At 40.0% G+C, this 21,605-nt stretch overlaps 1 protein-coding gene across 1 annotated transcript in view; it reads right to left on the bottom strand.

Moving 5' to 3' along the window:
- RTKN2 (rhotekin 2) overlaps positions 1 to 21,605 on the bottom strand; it is a 39,289-nt gene that overhangs the window by 10,686 nt on the left and 6,998 nt on the right. Inside the window, exons 4-9 of the mRNA XM_075154268.1 lie at positions 12,677 to 12,730; positions 11,648 to 11,765; positions 9,840 to 10,040; positions 5,038 to 5,132; positions 3,351 to 3,457; positions 2,192 to 2,323 (exon numbers count right to left, since the gene is read on the bottom strand). Coding sequence (XP_075010369.1) covers positions 2,192 to 2,323; positions 3,351 to 3,457; positions 5,038 to 5,132; positions 9,840 to 10,040; positions 11,648 to 11,765; positions 12,677 to 12,730 — 707 coding nt within the window. The remainder of the gene's footprint in view (positions 1 to 2,191; positions 2,324 to 3,350; positions 3,458 to 5,037; positions 5,133 to 9,839; positions 10,041 to 11,647; positions 11,766 to 12,676; positions 12,731 to 21,605) is intronic.

The following is a 21,605-nucleotide window of genomic DNA, read 5'->3' as shown; positions in this document are numbered from 1 at the left end:
GATTTTAGTTAGAACGTCTAGAGTTGATGTTCAATCTCAACTTTCATTTTGAAATTGCTGTTTCTATAACAACATGTAGCAGACAAGCCCATATGATTAGTTTGATTTCATTTAATCTGTAAGAGAAAATTCATAACAAAGGAATCAAAAAATATCTGCAGGCATTAAGTTATTTTCAAGATAAACTGTTTAAGTAGTAAAGTATCCAAATATGTTTTAAATTGCAATTTTTTTCTGGTTTTAATTTAAAATGAAGAAGGATTCAGTCATATTCTCCAGCAGTCTGACATTTTTGTAAAATGGTATAAGACACATGATTTATGTACCTTCTTTATGTTAGCTTTAAGGATACTCTGCAAACGTACAGACAGTCTCCCAGCAAAGGCTTATTAAACTGGATTTTACGTTCTAAGTGTATTGGTAACTTGGAGGAGCAAAATATTTTAGTATGGTTATTTTAAAAGGAATAGCAAAACTAGGATACAGACCCAATCAGAGACCTCCAAGGAAAGATTTGAGGTAGCCTGATAGATAATTTTCAAAAATATTAATGTCATATTTTAGAATATAGATTTAGTCATTCTATAATTTACTAAAGTTTACCATTTCTTAACTGATATTGTGAACAGCTGGAAAGCAGAATTATGGCAAAGACTGACCAGTGCAATTAAAAATGACTGAAGAGGTAAGCAAGTAAAACTGCTTAAATATATATCACGGTCTAAACATTTATTTAATGTAAATGCCTGAACAATTGGAAGAAAAAATGGCTTTGTTAAAAGATATGGCACTAGCAGAAAGGTGTTTTTAATTAAGGAATCAATTTAAATCTTAGCACATTAAAAAAGAAGTCCTAACACAAACAGGTCACATTGTTACCTCTAGTTTAAATGTTTGGTTTACATACCAGTCTCACTCTAGGTGAGAACGCAGTCATGTTTTCCAGAAACTTTAAAGCCTCCAAAAGCTGATACTGCTGTTGTAAGAAGCAGTTCTTTATTACTCTATATCCCTACGCATTCCCAATCATAGCCTAGCCCCTTCCTTGTACCACACAAGCATTTGCGTAGCCATGTAGTGAACTGGATAAGAGAATTTATTAAAGGGAACCACAGCTGAAGCCAACCCTCCTCCTTCCCCCAAAATGAGCTAATTTTAACCCACATCAGTTCCCTTGTCCAATTCATCAGTCAGCTGCCCTAACGCCTGCCCTGGTATAAAGCAGCACAGCAGCCAGAACAAGCAACTGGACGGGAGGAATGCTTCTTTCGGAATTTGTGTTGGCATCAAGCGTTCAAGTGGTACAGCAGCAGAATCCAGATCAACCTGTGCTTAACACAGTTTCCAAGTGTGTCTATTTACTTATGTAAGATGAATCTAGCTAGGTCAATTGCAAATAACACTAAATTCTTCTGCTCATCCTTACGTGATATTAATTCTTGATGACTGCACTAAAAACAGTTTTTGAAAGCATCTCTTCACTCTAATGCTCACAATTCTAGAAGATCCTTCCAATAACATCCCTAAATTGAACACTTAAATACTTACTTCAAATTAAATGCTTAATGTTTCTTTAGCCAAATAGTGAGTAACGTTTTAATTTTAAGTTTTAAACCCAGCCTTTCCGATCAGGGTATGAAAAGCAGCAATAATGTCATCCTAGAGACCAGAACTTCCAAAGTTATTGTGCACTGTACAAAACCAGTATTAAGAAAAGCAGCTTATTTTAAGGCACTAAAATATTTTGAACAATTTTCCAGCTCTCCTTCTAATTAAGACTGTGGCCAAATAGCACACAACAACAAAAAAGCTTTTGTTAAAATTTCACCTTGCTGAGGACAAAAGTCTACCAGAGCATTGCTAAAAGACTGTAAGCAATACATTTCTACGGGCTGTCTTATGGAACTGTCATATAACAAGTTATCACTTTTCCTAAAGAAAAATATCCTCCTTTCTACCTCAATGTTAACTCATCTAATGCAATAGAAGGAACTTACATCCACAGCTAAGAAATGTAATGTCCTTGCTAAAAAATTCAGCAACTGCAGATTTCACTGAAGCATATCCCACCCACATGCTACCTATAAAGCATTCTGCATACCAGCAGCTTAGAGCTGTAGGTATGTCTTAAAACAAAAACAATCTCCCCCAAAAAACCCAAAGCAACAAAAACCCATACAACCAATTTTACCTTGTTGATGGTAACTGTCAACGCTGGCTCCAGTTTAGCCTCAATTTCTTCTGGAGAGTAGTAACAAAAGAGCTTGCCACCTCTTAGTACGCAGTACAGCCTCCTCCAGCTAGTTAGACTTCCTATCATTTGCTAAAGGGAAGAAATAGTCAGAAATTGCCAAACAAACTGCAAATTAAGAGCATATTACAAGGTATACACAGATCAGCCCTGTGTGATCAAATCTTAGCCACACTGAATTCTTTCCTAAAACAAAGGCTTTCTGTTGCAGAACATTTCAGAGTCACTGATTTTTCAAATGTTAGCAATACTTTAAATGTCTTCCGGTGTTTTACAGTTTTTGCAGATTTATTGTCTTGTGACACACACAATACAGAATCTGCTGGTTGGCACAGACAGAATGAAATCTCGAACTGGTGTCCACTGTAAGAAAGAAACCACCTTTATTACTACAGTAATTACACAATAAGAGAAATAAAGAGTATCTCACTTTGGAAATACACAGTACATTCAACAAATGTCAAGCAAAGACATTTGTCTAGAATTTCCACTTTCTCAAACGAATTTTCTGAACAGCTTTCATAAATGCATTATAGTTTCACAACCAGTTTAAAGCCTGTAATTCAGCACGCCTGACAAATGACCCAGTCCCTCTGGCCCTCCGCTATCACCTCCTCATTTGCCTAGTTGTGCAATGAACCAAAATAGAGAAGTAAACTGAGTTCACATGAATCATTTTTGAAGGGATGAGTTTAAATATGGCTCGGTTCACCAGTCAGATTCACCATGCTGTGATATGAACTCTTGTGCTAGCACAATGAGAGGTGTGTACAAGGGTGAGAGCCACAGGATTATTAGGACTGCTGCCGACGAGTACCAGCCTAAACCAATCCTGAAACAACAACTATACTTGATCTTTATGTAACAGCCTAATTAATTTTATTGATAAGCATGCCAAGGAAACATGTATTTCTTGACACTTAGCCACTGTTTGGAAATGCAGCTGTGAGACAGAATTTTCCCCCTTGCTCTAGGTAGCACAGGTGAAAAATAACAGTTCTCAAGAAACCACTTCAGGAAAAAGCAAATGTTTTAACAACTGACTCTTAGTGACAACTATTAACAGAAGAGGATGTAAACACAAGCAAGGTCTTCTTACCTGCTGATTAAGAAATCCTGCCATCATATCCCTAGCCATGCAGGAAGGCTGAGCAACTAAACGGCAACACATGTTTCCATACAGGGGGAGCCAAAAAGAGGATTCCTCTGAGGGAAAAAACCAGGTAAAAAAAAGACAAACACTTAGTTCCAAACATTTGCCCTAAATATATAGTTTAGTTTTCTACATCCATTTTTACATTAAGATCATGAATGTAAATAAGCATTTTTTATATTTAAAGAAAGAGATCTTATCCTGTAAGATTAGACTAAAACTGATTTTTAGTCTTCAGTAAGTTTTTTTAATTAACAAAAAAAAAAAAAAAGAAAAAAACCAAAAAAGAATTTCCAAAAGAATTTCAAGTAAAAATGGAGATATTGTTCTGCAAGAACAAGTTGTTCTTACGTAAAATATAGCTCTAAATCTCATTTCACAGCTAGAAACATTTTAAAAGATAAGTACACTGGCCATCTCATCTAAGCAGGATCCCCGAGCTCATCCCATCGTGGCGCACAGCTACATTTACACATGAGCACTTTGCTTCAGATTGTTTTATTAAGGATTAGAATTTGTATCTACTTCTGTCTTCAGCACTAGAAGAGCTTTTAGGATTCCAAGGAGTTTCCAATGAATTGCAACATCCCTCCTCGCTCAGCTCTGCTGTGTAATAGGCTCTCTCTTCTGTAATTAGAAGCAGGTAATACAACGTTCCATTGACATGACTCTCTCTTTGGTCATGTTTTAGAAATGCTTGTAATGAACCAAAATATCCAGGTATGTCATTTCTCACCAGACTAAGCTATGTAAATTAATGACAGAAAAAGGAATTTGAAGAAGGAAGAGTATAAAGTACTAATAAAGAAAGGCTTACAAATATCAAAGATACTCAGAACTATTCACCCAACCCTTCAGCAAACAAATGCCCCATAAAGCCTCAAATCTATAGTTATTCAGAATTAATGAAGTGTAAAGAATGAAATTCTCTTTGAGGTCAAGTTTATCTAAGTAAAAGATAAAGTTCCCAGAAGCTACAGTGAAATACAGTGAAAGTCCCATGTCTTAAGTTAACAGTTAGAGAGTGGCTTATGGGAGGGGTTATCCTTTCAGAAAATAATGGATGAAGTATCAAAAACTGTACTCTTGCTACTTAAAACAGTGCCTTCAGTTGCAGCATAATCATAGTCCCTGTGTTAGCATCTAGGTTGACTGCTGCCAACTTGTGCTGTCCCAGAGCTGAAGTACAGCAACCAATGCAAGTTGCAAGCACACGTGCTTACGTCCTGTATTAAATCTGGGCCTGAAACAACCTAGCTGAACTGAAGCTAGTTTTCTACTTTCCATCTGACTACAGAGGAAAAAGCTGTTCTTCATTCTGATACCCTTCCTTGGTTGTGAGGAAGGGGAAATACTGTGTATATAGCTACAATTCACATAAGACCAAGATGCAAATGACAGAAGAAACTCCCAAAAGAGTTAAATTTTCATCTGGACTTGAAATTTTACTCAACTTATAGTTTATTCAGCTGTGTACAGATGTCTGTTTTAGAGCCGTTAAATATTTTATTAAAGTTGTTCTATATTAAGTATCAAGAAAAATAATCTCTTTAAGCTCTTTAGTTTACAAGAGAGAGAAATGCAAAATGTTACTGGTTTTTTATTTCCTTAAATTGGTACCATATGTACTTACCATTTCCTGTAATGGTAAGGTTGTGGGTCCTGAAATTGTCCTCAGCACTCTCCAGCCCCAAAGTGGTATACGCTAGCAAACTGTACTTTGCTCCCCTAAATGTGAAAGAAAAGGCACGTTTAAGACATTTCTGCTTTACGTTGCTCAGGCAGTAATTAAGGGGAGTCTAAACATGCCTGAGACAACACATTTGAGTACAAGGGAACACCAAGGTGCAAGGCAGCACCTGCCAGTGACCAGATTGCCACCCCCAACCTCCTCCCACAGAATTCCCGTATCTCTGGTTTTCCTTGTAAACCAACACTGTCCCACAGTCTCTTCATCCGCTTCCTATATCCTTACCTCCTGCCTCCACCCATTGCAGTACCTCCAGTTCCCTCCCACCCCACAACCTTCTACGCCCTGCTGTCCAGGCCAACACCACGAGGCCCCATCAGGTGGCTCTTTCCATAGCCACCTCTCCTGGACCTGCCAGCCAGGAGACTTCTCGTGTGGCCACTGCCTACAAGCTGGGCTCAAGCTTACTGATGAGCCAGCAACTGCCAAACCCAGGCATAAAGGCTGTGCTTTCCAACCTCTCTGCACCCTGAGGATGCTAAAAGCATCTCTCTCCTCTAGTCAGACACCGAGTAACTTTTAAAGTTTTACAGCTTTTATTCCTAGGCCTAAACCAAATAGATTTGGTAATAGGTTAAAAAATTGCTATAGTTAATAGAACAACTATGATGACATAAAGTTTATCTGAAAATACAGGTTAAAAATTAAAAGGCTTTATGCTGCTCCTCCATGTTGCTCTGCTCTTTTGCTTTGCCTGTGTAGACTACACTTGATAAAACAGTTGTTTATATATGTATTTTTTAATAGTATCTAATAGCTTGATTCTTCGCATGCAGAAATCTGTGCAGAAATCCTATAGTCAGTTTTGTGGCATAAAGGACTCTCTCACTTATTGTGCTTACAGGTTTCAGAATGTTATATCTTTGGTTTGGATTTTGCCTAGGGAAAAAAAAATCACATTTACAATTCAGCACAGTGCATGTGGAATGCAATTCTTGGAATAAACTAGTATAAATTTGGTACATGTTTAACCTTTTCCCCTGAATACTCTTCGGACCGAGTAACAGATTTACAGTCCAGCAATGCAGTAAGAATTCCACCTGGCTAACGGCAGTTTAAACAAAGTTCACAAGAAAACAAACCCCTCAAAATCACTAACTACTCTCCCTAACAGGATCTAGCATAAGATCCTTAAAATATCTTCAGTACAGCATAAGATAGCTTAGTGGTGTAAAAGGTGAGAAGACACTACTGAACTAACATCACTAAAAAATAGTTTTCTATCATAATATTTTTCAAATCTTGTTTTTCCTAATAGCACAATGGGAACATACAGTTTTAAAATCTTTGGCTCTGCAGAGGAACAAGGCAGATGCCTACCTAGCCCTAACCCTAATGAAAGAGAGGAGCAAAAGTAGCAAGTTTGTTAGCAGGGAGGTCTGTTACATATCCACCTCAAGGGAATAAAGAAAAAATTAAATACGATATAACATTCTGGGTGAAGAACCACTGCTGTGAAACATTTCAAGAGGGCAATCTGAACAAAAACTCATCAGCATTTGTATATATTCCCTACTAGACTGTTCCCTAACAAAAGATTGTCCACTGATTATGTTTTGCCATGCAGTTGAGCAATACGTTACCATTCTATTTAAATTGTACCAAAAGGTTCAGTTTCTTCTCACAGATAAAACAACTGTGCTGATTTTAGTTACTTTTTTTCTAAAGCATGACTAATTACCACAACAACCTTGCCAAAAAAAATAGCTACTTCACTTTTAAAATATGCTTCACAGTAACATTTTCGTTCTAAAATATAACAGTCATTCCTTTCAGCCAGCTGCAATATAATTTAGAAAAGTTTTATCTACAAATAACTGGCTAATCAGGATTGTTGACTACTTTTTGCCTCTACATTTCACAGAATTAGCTAACTGCCTTAAATGGCAGTTTCTTTGTAAAACAAAGAATAATCTGCCTGCTGCATCTCATTCAGTACTTTGCATATCTATAGTATTTTTCAATGTAATAACTTTATTTAAAAAAAAATCCGCTTATCTCCACAACATGCCTGTGGCAAAGGCTCGTTGTTAAATCTGTTTACTGATCAAGAGACGGAGGCACCAAAGTTGCCACACAGACATTGGCGTGGGAAGGTGCACCTATCACCCTTTCTATCAATGCATATTAATGAACATATCTCAGATTCCAGAATCTGTTCCTGAATATTAATCCCAATGTTAGAAATCCCAATCTTAGTTCACTCTCCAGAGTGGAGGATTTGAGAGTCAAAAAAAAAAAAAAAAAAAAATCTAATATGCTCACCTTTCAATCAGATCTTAAATAACAGAAGGTAAAAACAAATATAACCTTCAGGTACTAAAAAGAATCCAACCGTAAAAATGAGGCCATTAGATTAGACTATGTACTTCTAGCAAAATATCACTATGAATTTGCCAATTCAAACATAGGACACCGAAGCTGTGCCTCCAGCCCAGTGGAGGACAATACATAAAAGGCAATAACAAGTCCATCTGTAGGCCAGTTCTGCAAGTGAATAAACATGCACTTCAGGGAGCAAACTAGTTACTCTGGAATTCTATAGTATAATTGCACTAAACATTTTCATTCTACGACAAATGTAAAAAAAAAAAAACAAATTTAAGCTAGAATAGAAAAATTAAGCACGCAGAAGACTGTATAGAAGTGAAAAGAGAGATAATTAAGAGTAGAGAGAATGTAAGTATAACTGAAGTTAACCAACCTAAAGCAACCTTTCAAAGCACTTTGTCACTAAGCTTTTGCAAGAAGTTACAAGGCCGACAGTTTCCTCACTAACCAGGGAGATTCTAAGCCAAGAAGTTCGACACAGAGGGATCACAGAGTTTTTGGAAAACGGAGAACTTCATCCCACGTGTGCTCTGAAAAGAAAAAGGCCTGTACAAATGAAATCTACAGAGAAGAGATGTTCATATAATACAGAAAGTTCTCTACAGGTATAATTTCACCTGCTGGACTGGTAAAATTCTCTGGGAATACTTGAAAGATCTCTTGTAATCTTGCAATCTCTTCCCCTCTATAAGGGCTACATACCAAGGTCTTACTACTATAAATCCTAAGGGGAGCCTATAAAAAAATATTGACAACTTATTTTCTGCCTATAATAGTCCATTTCTTTCCAAGAATCCTTTTTAGTCACCTAGCAATGCCATCATTACACACATTATTGTTCATTTAACTGTTAAGAAAGTAACAGTCACTGTGAGATGATTATTTATAGTAGAAACAACAAACTTCAAGATGAAGGAAAGCAAAATACAATTACAATTGAGAAACCAAAAGCAAAACCCAAGGGAGGAGGCAGCTGTTTAGATTGTCTACCAACGCTTCTTCCTTAAAAGACAGGCAATCTATATTCAAGTGAGTACGGTCAGCAAATAAGCCAGTGGTTATATCTGAAGCAAACTATATCTAATGATAGCGTGTCATCGCCCAACTGGAGCTTGGGGAAAGCACAGCCACCTGAGATGATGCAGATTGAAAGGTACATTGTCATTAGGGGGAACACACTGGAAAGTTAGTGATAAAATTTGCTTTGCTCTGTGGGTAAGATCTCTTGGATGTGTTTTTTTGATTGAAACAGTAATATCAGTATACAGTAATATCAGTTTGACAAAGATAGAATATGCTTGAACGTTCCCTTTTAAAATCCAGGCAAATAGATATATGAAGCTAGACTAAGACTACACTCAATACCTGGCAAGAATTAGGCATTGATTCTTTACTATTCAGTCACCAAAAAAAAAAAAAAAAAGTAATTCCTTGGAAAAATTGCTTTCTAAAAAAAAAAAAAAAAAAAATAATCAGTATTATTAGTATTCACAACTTAGGTACCTGGCCTGCTTAAATCCTAGTGAAATTAAAGTAGCTGGGAAATATTAGTAGGCAGTTAACTTCATTAAAAAATGCATGAAAGACTTAAGATCATTTTTAAAAGGAAACAGGTAAATTACTGGGAACAGCACTTATTTCTATGAACACTGAAAAACATTAAGTCATTTTAAAATGTCCTGTGCTAAAGTCAATTAAGAAAACTCCTGTTAAGCAGCTTGCAACTGTAAAGTGCCTTTGACAGTCCACACTTTTACTGGAAAGCCAGCAAGCGGAATGGCCCCCATGTGCACAGCATGCACCTCAGGCATAACAAACAGCTCGGTCAGCTTCATTAGGGGAGAAGGTACAAGAGAGGTTTCTCCTGTCTGTATACCACACTTCTTTATTTCACACACCTTGTAATTTTAGACATGTCTACCTGTCTGTAAAGAATGAGCAAAACCGGCTAGGTGCAAAAATAATATGGGGGAGGGAGTAAATGGGAAAGGGCAGAAGGAGAGGTAGATGGGCAGAAGGACCCAGACAGACTGATCACACAAGCTTGATTTCTTCCTTTGATTCAGATCAAACTAAAAATATTACAGAGTTTGCAAATAGCAGTGGATTTACCAGCCAGCTGTATAGCAGAAAGATAGAGCCTGCTCATGTGTTTCAAGATCAGAACCAGGCCCCAAGGCTGAGTGACATGGTTGGAATTCACACCTACTTTCTCATTTCCTATTTAAAATGTAAATTTTTTTTCACTCGGGTAAGTACAGAAATTCTTGGCAATTTTCCAAAAATTTACAATATATTTGGCTTATTTCTATTTTAAAAATGATAAAACCAGAATATCAATATATATGGCTTACTGGATGACTGGGTCAGCGGGCAAAAGGGATTCAGTGCCGTCTTCTTCCAGAGCAGCTTTGAGTTTCTTCCCTGTAGCTTTGCTGAGGGATGTTTTAAGCTTCTTTGCTAGTTTCTTAGGAGTGTTTGTTACATATAAAGACTCCTCTGTACAGCAACTATACACTTCAACCTTCACCTGGAAATCTGGTCTTGCTTCATCACTGAAGGGGAGGAGGAGAAAATTTCAGACCATTTGTTAATAAACTGAGTATGCAGCCAAGGAATGCTGCTGCTACTATATATATTAAATAACATATATTTCTAATCAAGGGAAGGAATGCCATCAGATTCAGGCGAAGACATACATTAATATAGAATTGAAGACTACAGTACACAGCAGTAACTTAGTGTTGAAGTCATGGAATAGATGTCATAATTAACCATAAAAAATTGCAAACAATAACAAATTCAACATTTAGGTTAAAAACTGAAAAAACTCCACGTTATGGAAATACACAGGCAAGACGTTCAAACACACTTAAATCTGCCCTCTACTGTTATGCAAAAATCACATGACTGAAAACCTATCCGTGCCTATGGTCCTAAATCAGATTGAACTGTTTTAAAGATACCCCATCCCCTTCACATTACTGAAAAAATCCTATCTCACTTACAACCAACAAAATTTGCCATTCATAACTTAACTACCTACTGCTGCGTTCTTCTGTCCGCAGCCTATGCTTTCTCTGTTCTCAGTTCTACCGATTCTCATGTTCTCAAGCTTAGTCATCAAACCAGAAGCCTAACCTCATCTTTCAGGTACAAATCATGTCATTACACACATGCCCATAACGAAACATCCCAAAGGGTTTTATAAAAAGTCTTTCTTTATCTCAGGGGAGGCAAGGCAAATTAGAGTGCCTTTTCTGCCTTTGTTGCAGTATTTCACAGAAAATTATAATGGCCAAGTCTCATATCTTTGAAGAAGCAGATTTAAATCTTTGCCCCACTCTTAACTTGAACAGGTGTTTAAGACAGTTTAAAACCTGATTTAAAGATCCACTCTCTCTCAATCACTCAGTTTTTCGGAGCTTGACTTAAAGTTTTCAGTAGTTCTAGCTTTCCAGTCAGTCTTCCTCAGGAGACTGAATCTAAATTGCTAATATAAAAAATAAAGCAGAGATTAAAAAAAAAGTTAAGTGCCGCTCAGGACTCTCTTGAAAATTATAACACAACAAAAAAGTACATAAGAACACCTTTCTACTCTTTTCCAGGTTACTTTTAAAGATAAGTGAATAATTTCCTGTCTAGTATTCCTCAACTATAAGGACTGTGGCTGTAGCACATGCTCATATAGGTGTAACAGAACATGAGGTGTGGAAAAGAAGGTCTGGTTTTAAGAGAACTGTGACTTAGGGGAACATCAAAAGAGACCGTAGCCTGCTGTACAGGATAATACTTAAAACACTGGGTCCAACATTCATGCCTATGCTTTTATAATGCTTTCAGGTTTTAGTATTAATTTAATTCTGTCCTTGAGGTACATGTTTGTTTATCTCTTTATATAAAGAAAAATCCTTCAGCATGGCAAAAATTAAAAGTAATACAGTTCAAGTAGCACATGTACAACCAGCATCATTTTGTACATAAAAACCAACCTTCCAGAGGTGGGGATCCACAATCCACTGAAATTAACAGGACCTCTACTGGTTCCTTTGCCTACAGGAAAACTTAGTGGATCTGAGCCAATCTTATTCATAATCATACCCACTTTCAAAAGAAAACAGCAATATTTGTACTTTATTCAACAGAAATAAATTATACTCACAATATGGTTACATTTTCAAAACAGATATCTGTTATTGCTTTATCCACAATAGCCACCTCTGTATCAAAAACCTCAGCTCCCATTCTGAACAAACAAAAAACTGCATAGCGCTGTGATTCTGGAGAGAGCCAAAGAAATCTTTTATTAGCCATATTATACATCACAATACTAAACGCTTCCAGTAAACAAAAGTAGAAGAAATGGTAATTCGGACCTCTAAGGAATTGCCCTCAAATTCTTTCCATCATAAATTTTATATCATAGGATTTTATGATAATTGAACTATCAAAGCTGCTGTATAGGTAGAAAAACATTCACAGAGGGAAAAATGCCTACCTCTGCTCAACTTTTTTTTTCCCCGATCATCAGAGGTAGTTTGTGCTAGCAACTTCAGAAATGTTAGTAAAAATGCAATTTTGTTTAATAAAACTGATTTTAAGCAAAAAAACCCAAACATTTGATCCAAAGCCTGTCTCATTTTATGAATGTACTATATAGGATTAGACTATTTTGCCACGCTTAGCCCCTCTGACCCTATTGAAAATCAAAGTGAAATCAATGCCAGGTGACAGCTGGAATAGATTTAGGGTTAATCTCCATCACACAGCAAAATGCATGTACTTGAAGACTATCCAATAATCCACTCAACACCAACAGCAACTTTCATTTAAATTTCTCACTGGAAACAGCCTCCAATATACTCTCTCAAGTGTAGACAAGACATAGAACAACATGTTTAATCAGAAGTTTCTCAGCTATCCATTTAATAACAACATTTTTCTATTACTTCCTCTGGAATTTCTCCTCATAAGGACTTCTTAGAGATTAGGGTTTAAACATACAGAACTACAGAACTTTGAACTAACTCAACTTGCTACAACCAACAGCTTCAAGTTAAGAGCAGCTATGCAACAGAGTAAAATATGGACCTACTGAAAGGTCAAAGAAGGGGTTGAAATGAGTATGGACTTCCCCATCCAGTTTAAATTTACAGGCATAAGCAATTGGTTACCACAGCATCTTACATACTTTCTTTATTGCTGAAGTGATCAGAGCCTTTCCACATTAACGGTATTCGAATATCTAAACGGAAGAAAAAAAGTAGGGAAATTAAGTTATAGCCAATACTGTAGATCTGTGATCAAAACAAATTACAAGAAGTTTCTTGTTTCTTTTCCTGATGTTCTGGAGGTAACAGGACCCTCTACCCAATGAACAGCATAACTATTCTAATTTTATTATCCATGTCAAAAGAAAATTCATCCATTAGTTCAATTTTAAGTGTCATTTTCTTTTATAAATTATGCTAGGATAAAGAATATTTTAAATCTCATTTGAAAGTACCTGAAATAACATTTCAGAGTGGATGTGTAACATAGTTCTGAGAGGTATTCTCAGAACTCAGAGGTTCTGAGCCTATTATGCACAGATGTAAACTGAAATTCTGCTTGCCTTGTGCTGGAAACCACTCATCCAACTGCAAGCAGAAAAACTTCCTGTTTTAATGGAAATTACTGCAAATACTTAAGTCTTGTTTTGCTAATCACAGAGAAAATATCACTTGTAATCACATTTCCAGTTAGAATTGCCTCAGCTGGAATAAAAAGAGTTTAGAAAACTTTTTTTTTTAAACTCAAAAATATCCTTCTACATCAGAACCATTAGAGGCAATTACAGAACCATTATTTTAAGTCACGCCTGTCATTTTAATGTTAGGAGAGTATTTTCTTCAACAAATTTTCCAATTTATCTACTCAATCCAACACAGTACTGAGTGACATTTTCCTCCAGTTTCGAGGACTCAAGTTTAGACATAACATTTCTTACTACTGCCTTGTTAAAAGACAAATACAGTGGGGGCTTTATAAATCCAAAGTTGGTTTCTTAAGTACAACACAGTGTTGTTTAAAAGCATATGCAATATATTAAGTGACACATGATGGCAGCAGTGAACAGCACTAGCTCAACTGTCTTTTGATAAAAATCTTCAATATTGTTATAAAGGAGCATTGCTGACTCCAGCATTGATGTTCATATGAGGCTGATGGAAAAATCCACATATAGTACGCTAAGATGCAAAACAGTAGTGGTATTTTGGCAACAGATTGTCACGTATTCCTACAGGGTTTTACCCACAAATCTTCGTGTTGATTTAAGTGAAACTGCATATAGTCGCTCTGTTTCAGAAGTTATACTAAATGAAAAATTTAAATTTAAGTTAATTTTGATTATCATAGAATCATAGAATCATTTCAGTTGGAAAATACCTTTAAGATGATCAAGTCCAACCATTAACCTAGCACTGCCAAGTCCACCACTACACCATGTCCCTAAGCACCACATCTACACGTCTTTCAAATATCTCCAGGGATGGTGACTCAACCACTTCCCTGGGCAGCCTGTTCCAATGCTTGACAACCCTTTCAGTGAAGACATTTTTCCTAATACCCAACCTAAATCTCCCTGGTGCAACTTGAGGCCATCTCCTCTCGTCCTATCGCTTGTTACTTGGGAGAAGAGACCAACACCGACCTCGCTACAACCTCCTTTCAGGTAGTTGTAGAGCGCAATAAGGTCTCCTCTCAGCCTCCTCTTCTCCAGGCTAAACCGCTCCTCAGCCGCTCCTCATCAGACTTATTCTCCAGACCCTTCACCAGCTTCGTTGCCCTTCTCTGGACACGCTCCAGCACCTTCATGTCCTTCTTGTAGTGAGGGGCCCAAAACTGAACACAGTATTTGAGGTGCGGCCTCACCAGTGCCGAGTACAATCACTTCCCTACTCCTGCTGGCCACACTATTTGTGATACAGGCCAGGATGCCATTGGCCTTCTTGGCCACCTGGGCACACTGCCGGCTCATGTTCAGCCGGCTGTCGACCAGCACCCCCAGGTCCTTTTCCTCTGGGCAGCTTTCCAGCCACTTTTCCCCCAGCCTGTAGCGTTGCCTGGGGTTGTTGTGACCCAAGTGCAGGACCCGGCACTTGGCCTTGTTGAACCTCATACATTGGCCTCGGCCCATCGATCCAGCCTGTCCAGGTCCCTCTGCAGAGCCTTCCTACCCTCCAGCAGATCAACACTCCCGCCCAGCTTGGTGTCATCTGCAAACTGACTGAGGGAGCACTCGATCCCCTTGTCCAGATCATTGATAAAGATACTAAACAGAACTGGCCCCAGTACTGAGCCCTGGGGAACACCACTTGTGACCGGCCGCCAACTGGATTGAACCCCTTTCACCACAACTCTTTGGGCCTGGCCATTGAATGTTTATAGGTAAGACTCAGAGGGAAGGCCAACAAGGCAGATATCATGGTGGGAGTCTGTTTTTTACCCAGTTTTTCACCCAGCGAAGAGTATGTCCAAGCCATGAGCAGCCAGTTTCTCCAGGAGAATGCTGTGGGAATTGGTGTCAAAGGCTTTACTAAAGTCTAGGTAGACAAAATCCACAGCCTTTCCCTCATCCACTAAGCGGGTCACCTTGTCATAGAAGGAGATCAGGTTGGTCAAGCAGGACCTGCCTTTCATAAACCCATGCTGACTGGGCCTGATCCCCTGGTTGTCCCGAACGTGCCGTGTGATGGCACCCGAGATGATCTGCTCCATAACTTTCCCCAGCACTGAGGTCAGACTGACAGGCCTGTAGTTCCCCAGATCCTCCTTCCAGCCCTTCTTGTAGATAGGCGTCACATATGCTAACCCCCAGTCAACTGGGACCTCCCTGGTTAGCCAGGGCTGCTGATAAAGGATTGAAAGTGGCTTGGTGAGCACTTCTGCCAGCCCCCTCAGCACCCTTGGGGAGATCCCATCTGGCCCCATAGACCTGTGTGTGTCTAAGTGGTGTAGCAGGTCATTACCCGTTTCCTCTTGGATTGTGGGGGCTTAATTCTGCTCCCCGTCCCTGTCTTCCAGCTCAGGGGGCTGGGTACCCAGAGAACAACTGGTCTTACTATTAAAGCCTGAGGCAAAGAAGGCATTAAGTACCTCAGCCTTTGTCACTATGTTTCCCCCCACATCTAATAAGGGATGGAGGTTCTCCCTAGTCCTCCTTTTGTTGCTGATGTATTTATAGAAACATTTTTTATTGTCTTTTACGGCAGTAGCCCAAAGTTCTAGTTGGGCTTTGGCCCTTCTGATTTTCTCGCTGCATAACCTCACGACATCTTTGTAGTCCTCCTGACTTGCCTGCCCCTTCTTCCAAAGGTCATAAACTCTCCTTTTTTTCCTGAGTTCCAGCCAAAGCTCTCTGTTCAGCCAGGCCAGTCTTCTTCCCTGCCAGCTTGTCTTTTGGCACTATGGGGACAGCCTGCTCCTGCGCCTTTAAGATTTCCTTCTTGAAGAATGTCCATCCTTCCTGGACTCCTCTGCCCGTCACGACTGCCTCCCAAGGGACTCTGTCAACCAGGCTCCTAAACAGGCCAAAGTCTGCCCTCTGAAGTCCAAGATAGCAGTTCTGCTAAGTCCCCTCCTTACTTCTCCAAGAACTGAAAACTCTATCATTTCATGACTGCTATGCCCAAGACAGCCTCCAACTATCACATCACCCACAAGTTCTTCTCTGTTCACAAACAACAGGTCCAGCGGGGCACCTTCCCTAGTTGGCTCACTCACCAGCTGTGTCAGGAAGTTATCTTCCACACATGCCAGGAACCTCCTGGGCTCTTTCCTCTCTGCTGTGTTGTATTTCCAGCAGACATCTAGTAAGTTGAAGTCCCCCACAAGAACAAGGACTAGTAATTGTGAGACTTCTCCCAGCTGTTTATAGAATATTTCCTCTGCCTCTTCATCCTGGTTGGGTGGTCTATAACAGACTCCCACCATGATATCTGCCTTGTTGGCCTTCCCCCTGATTCTTACCCATAAACATTCAACCCTATCACCACCATTAAGCTCTAGACAATGAAAACACTCCCTAACATACAGGGCTACCCCACTGCCTCTCCTTCCTTGCCTTTCTCTTCTGAAGAGTTTATAGCCATCCATTGCAGAACCCCAGTTGTGCAAGTCATCCCACCATGTTTCCATGATGGCAACTATATCACAGTTTTCCTGGTGCACAATGGCTTCCAGCTCCTCCTGTTTGTTGCCCATGCTGCGTGCATTGGTGTAGATGCACTTCAGTTGGGCTATTGATTCCACCACTTTTTTGGGGGGAGAAGCCCTAATTCCTACGTGACCATTCTCAGGCACTTCCGTGGTTTCTAACACATCCATAACCCTTGCATCTTTGCTGCCACATGGATCTTCATCCCCTACCTTTACTGAGATGGCAGACCAAAGGACCTCGCTAACACACCATCCCTCAAACATTGGGATGCTACCCCCAGGCTTATCTCTGGCAAGCCTGGTTTTATCCCTTTCCCCCTTCAAATCTAGTTTAAAGCTCTTTCAATGAGCCCTGCTAACTGCTGTGCAAAGATCCTTTTGCCCCTTTGAGACAGGACATCAGGGAAGAAGCTAAGAAACTAAGATTCACAATGAGTTATATACATCCAAAGAAACAATAGCCAAACTGTAGAATAGTTTGGCCAAAACTTTCACTTATGTTTCAGAATTGATTATGTGTACATCAGAGAAAAGCCCCCAAGAACTGTTTATCTCATACCAGTGGGATGTGGTATCCATCCACATCAGGGACTCTGCAGGACCCTGTTGCTAATTTTGTGTAAAGTCATCTGTTGCATATGCACAGTGTGAGGTTCTCAAACGCTAACTTTGCAACATCTGAGACAAATTTTTTTCAAGTAAGTCAAAGTCACTTTTCCTCTACTGAGGAGCAAGCTCATGGCAAGACAGACGTTCTAAGAGAATCTGTTTCTGGGTTATCTGAGTACATACATGTGAAGATCCTTTTGCCCCTTTGAGACAGGTGTACCCCATCTGTCGCCAACAAGCTTGGTGTCATGTAGACCGACCCATGATCAAAAAACCCAAAATTCTGCCAGTGACACCAGGCTCAGAGCCAGGTATTGATGTGCTGGCTCTTCCTGTCTCTTCCCTCATCATTCCCTGCAACTGGAAGGATAGAGGAGAACACTACTTGTGCTCCTGATCCTTTAACCAGTCATTCCAAGGCCCTGAAGTCTCTCTCGATCGCCCTCAGACTTCTTGTTGTAACTGCATTGCTGCCTACCTGAAAAATCAATAATGGACAGTAATCTGAAGGTTGTACCAGGGTAGGAAGCTTTCTCTTCACATCTTTAACCTGGGCCCCAGAGAGGGAGCAGACTTCCCCAAGATGTGGGTCCAGGCTGCATACTGGGCCTCCTGTTCCCTTCAGAAGGGAGTTTCCTATGACAATGACCCGTCTTTTTTTCTTTATGGAAGCAGTTTTGACGCAGGGCGTAGGCCGACTTAACCTCAGTGACACCTCCAAGCTAGATGAACCACCGTCCTCGTTATTGTTCGGTTCCACTTGCAGAACCTCATACCTATGATGCAAGGGCCGCTGGGGAGGTGGGGTAGTCACAGAGGAGACGAACCTGCTGCGCCAGGCAGGCACTTGTCGCCATTGCCCCCTGTCCCTTAAGTCTCTGTGTTCAGCCAGGCGGAGAGAGGATAGGGAATCCTCCGTATCATGTGTCCTGTCTGCCTGTGGGGCCTGTCTCAGGGAAGGTAGGGTGCGATTCCAGGAGTCTCTCTCTCTGGCGCTCCCCGATACTCCTCAACCTGCTCACCTCCTCCCAGAGCTCTGTCACTAAGCGGAGCAGTTCCTCTACCTGGGCGCAGCTCCCACAGGCGTGCTCACTGCTGCCGGCCGGTGCTGGTGTAAGAGCAGGGCACAGCTGCACCCTGGCACCTGGGCGGCAGCGTGTTCCTGCCGGAGCTCTGCCTGGGAAGCTGCGTCAGTCGTGGCGGGTGCAGAGCTTAGAGAGGCCATGGCTTCCTGCCGGGTGGAAACCATTGCTCCCTGGTCGAGCCAGCAGAGCTTCAGCGCCCTTCCTGCACGCCCTTCCACGCAAACTGACGCGCAAACCGCCACACCACGCCCTGCTCGCTAGCGCTCCCTAAGGGATTCTTTTGTACGTGTGGGCGGGCGTGGCCAACGTTGCTCCTGGCCCCGCCCAGGTCTCGTCAGCTGCTCTCACATGAGCTGGGGGCTCCCGCGGCTCTCTCGGCTGCCCCTGAGGTCTCCCCGGTGCAGGAAACCCCGCTGTGCACCGTGCTGGAGCGCTCCGCTGCCGATCGTGCCGGTACCAGAGCTGCTTGCCTTGGCGATTGGTATTATGGGACATCTTCTTATACATGCTATTTCAATTTTGAAACTTGCAAATTCATCTATTTTTAAGTGTTCGTGAAAAGTAATGAATTTTCAACACTGAATTGCCAGTATACAGCTTTAGACTGCCACAACTTCCTAAAAATCAATACTTCACCACGTTCTGAAACTGCCTTTCACTTCTAAAGATGCATTTGCATAGTAAGCATTCCTAAAAATAGTTAGTTTTTTAAAATAAGGAAACAGAAATAGTTTCATTAAAACAGTTATAGAATTCTCTCTCAAACTTTAAAAATATAGATACGCATTTATCTCTGTCAGAGACAAAGCACAGAATGTTTCTTTCCTAAAAGACAAAGGTCTTCAATTTACGTAAATACGTGAAAATAGTTACAATAAAAGCCTTTTTTCATCTTTAATCATAGCAAACTCTAAATGACAATTTTAATGCGCTCAATAGGTCTTATTAACAATTAGAGTACTAGGTTAAAGATTACTTCTGTATGCCACTTTCAGTAGCATGCTAGCTGAAAAATTTACACCTTAGAAAATCATCGGGATATAGATAGTCAATTGCTTGAACAAGTTTAACATGATACTTGTAAATCAGTTTTCAATTCATTCTTGGATTGAAAGAGCTGCCATTTATCAAAAACAAAGATCAATTTTCACACACCTTAATTTCAGTTACCATTAGCTGTAAATCCATGCAGATTCAAACTGGATACATTCAAGCACTAAAATTAATCAGATTTAAAGCCAATGATTCCTTTATAAAATTACTTTAGATTATGATTATGCTTTTTGATCAACATTTAATGTATTGTCTTCTGACAAAATAATTGATTGATAAGATAGCATAAATTACATAATTTATTCACACACGTGGGGAATAAATAAGTAAAAATAATAGAAGTGTGAAAATCTGTGGATTAAGGAATGCACTCCCCACACAGTATCCGACATACAGCTGCTTTCTGTAGGAGTACATTCCTCAGTACTCCTGCATAGCTGTTCCTGAACTTTTGGTGTTGGCCACATGACCGCACTTTTTTTTGGTAATAGTCTAAGCTTCTGGCATGTACTAACCATACGATACGCTAATATATTTATAAGTGGATGGATTACTCTCCCCTAAAAAATCCGTTCTATATCTTCAATTCTTAAATTACGTGCCCTGTCATATTACTACGTATTATATACATAGTCATAACTACCACTTACTCCTTGTTTCTAACCTCTCCCAGACAATTCAGTCACGGCATCTCCTGATTCACGCTGCTTGTATTCGCAACTGCATTCTCAAGAAGGCAGGCATGTGCACATGCACACGTGCCTTCCAAACATGCAGGGCAACTCCAGCTGCAAATCCACTGAAGGCTGGCATACAAGAGAGAAGAAATGCAGCATGGCCAATGTGCTACACAAGGACTGGGAAAGATAGGGACAGAAAAATAATGGGACATTACAGATGTGAACATACTGCAGCTGTGGAAGCAGACAGGACCTGATTTGGCATGCTAACTGGACACAGGGTAATGGGTCAGAGGACAATGCAAGGAGGAACCAGGGAGACATGTATTAATGTCATCTCAGGATCTCCCAATCATGCATCTTGCCCAGAAGCTCCTGCCCTTGCCAAGCACGAACAAGCCCCGTCCCCACCATTACTTCTCATGTACTCCAGTTCGCTGCTTCTCAGGCGCACACAATGGAAAATAAAGAGTTAATAACAGATGATTTATAGAAAGCATAAATCTCTCAGCAGAGGCCAAAAAGAACGTTTAGGCTTTCCTGCTGTAAACTGGACCTGGGTCGGCTTCCTGACATGAGTCTCTGAAGAGGGGCGAGGCATGGCAGCATCCCAGCACTCACAGACTTGAGTTCACAATGAGGTAGTTGATGCCTCTTTCTCTTCTTCACCTCGATCTATGCCATACTTCTGAGGATTGTAACCTCCAGTTTGAGAAACACTATGTTAGTAACAGGACAGAACCATTAACAGATGGCACATAATAGGAAGTGGTGTATTTCACCCTTCTATTCTCTTGTCCCATCAAAAAAAACTAGCCAAATGTTTCATATTCTAAAATTTTTCATACTAAAAATAGAGTCCTTACACTGTTCTGATTTTCTAAAGATACCAAAAGTGTATTATATGATTCCTAAATTCTTCACTGCAGATAACTCTATAAATCCGACGAAAGGTGCAACCACAGCACAGACAGGCAAACAGATGCTTTCATCCAACTACCATAAGGAGGAAAGACAGATACACATTCTGCAAACAGCTGTGCTGGCAGAAAACGTTATTGAACCATGTGCTCATCACTCTTGTTCTACTAGAAGTTACCTTGCTTAAAGATATGTCAAAATATGCAGAATTAACTTAAACAGCTTAAGTAGTGAGCCCTTCTACACTATTTTATTTTTAATGAAGAAGGTCAGGGAGCACAAACAGATCTGTTAGCAAAGCTAGCAGAACAGCCACAATGAACAACTACAGGAATGCTGAACGTAGTAACATTCACTATTGGCATAGGCAAACAAAATGATAAATTCATAGTGCTGAAGTCTGAGAACAGGCTAGGAAACTGTACCAGCCTACTGGAAATCACTGTTAAATATTCTTGTTACTAGTTTGCATTGAAGCCGTACCACTATACCTTTGCTGTAGTAATGTAATCTGCATTAACTAAATAACATTTGTGTATGAGTTATAATTCAACCCTCCATTTGTAAGACA

This window comes from Calonectris borealis, chromosome 7, assembly GCF_964195595.1.
Source record: "Calonectris borealis chromosome 7, bCalBor7.hap1.2, whole genome shotgun sequence".
Lineage (NCBI taxonomy): Eukaryota > Metazoa > Chordata > Aves > Procellariiformes > Procellariidae > Calonectris > Calonectris borealis.
This window is presented reverse-complemented; position numbering and strand designations above follow the sequence as displayed.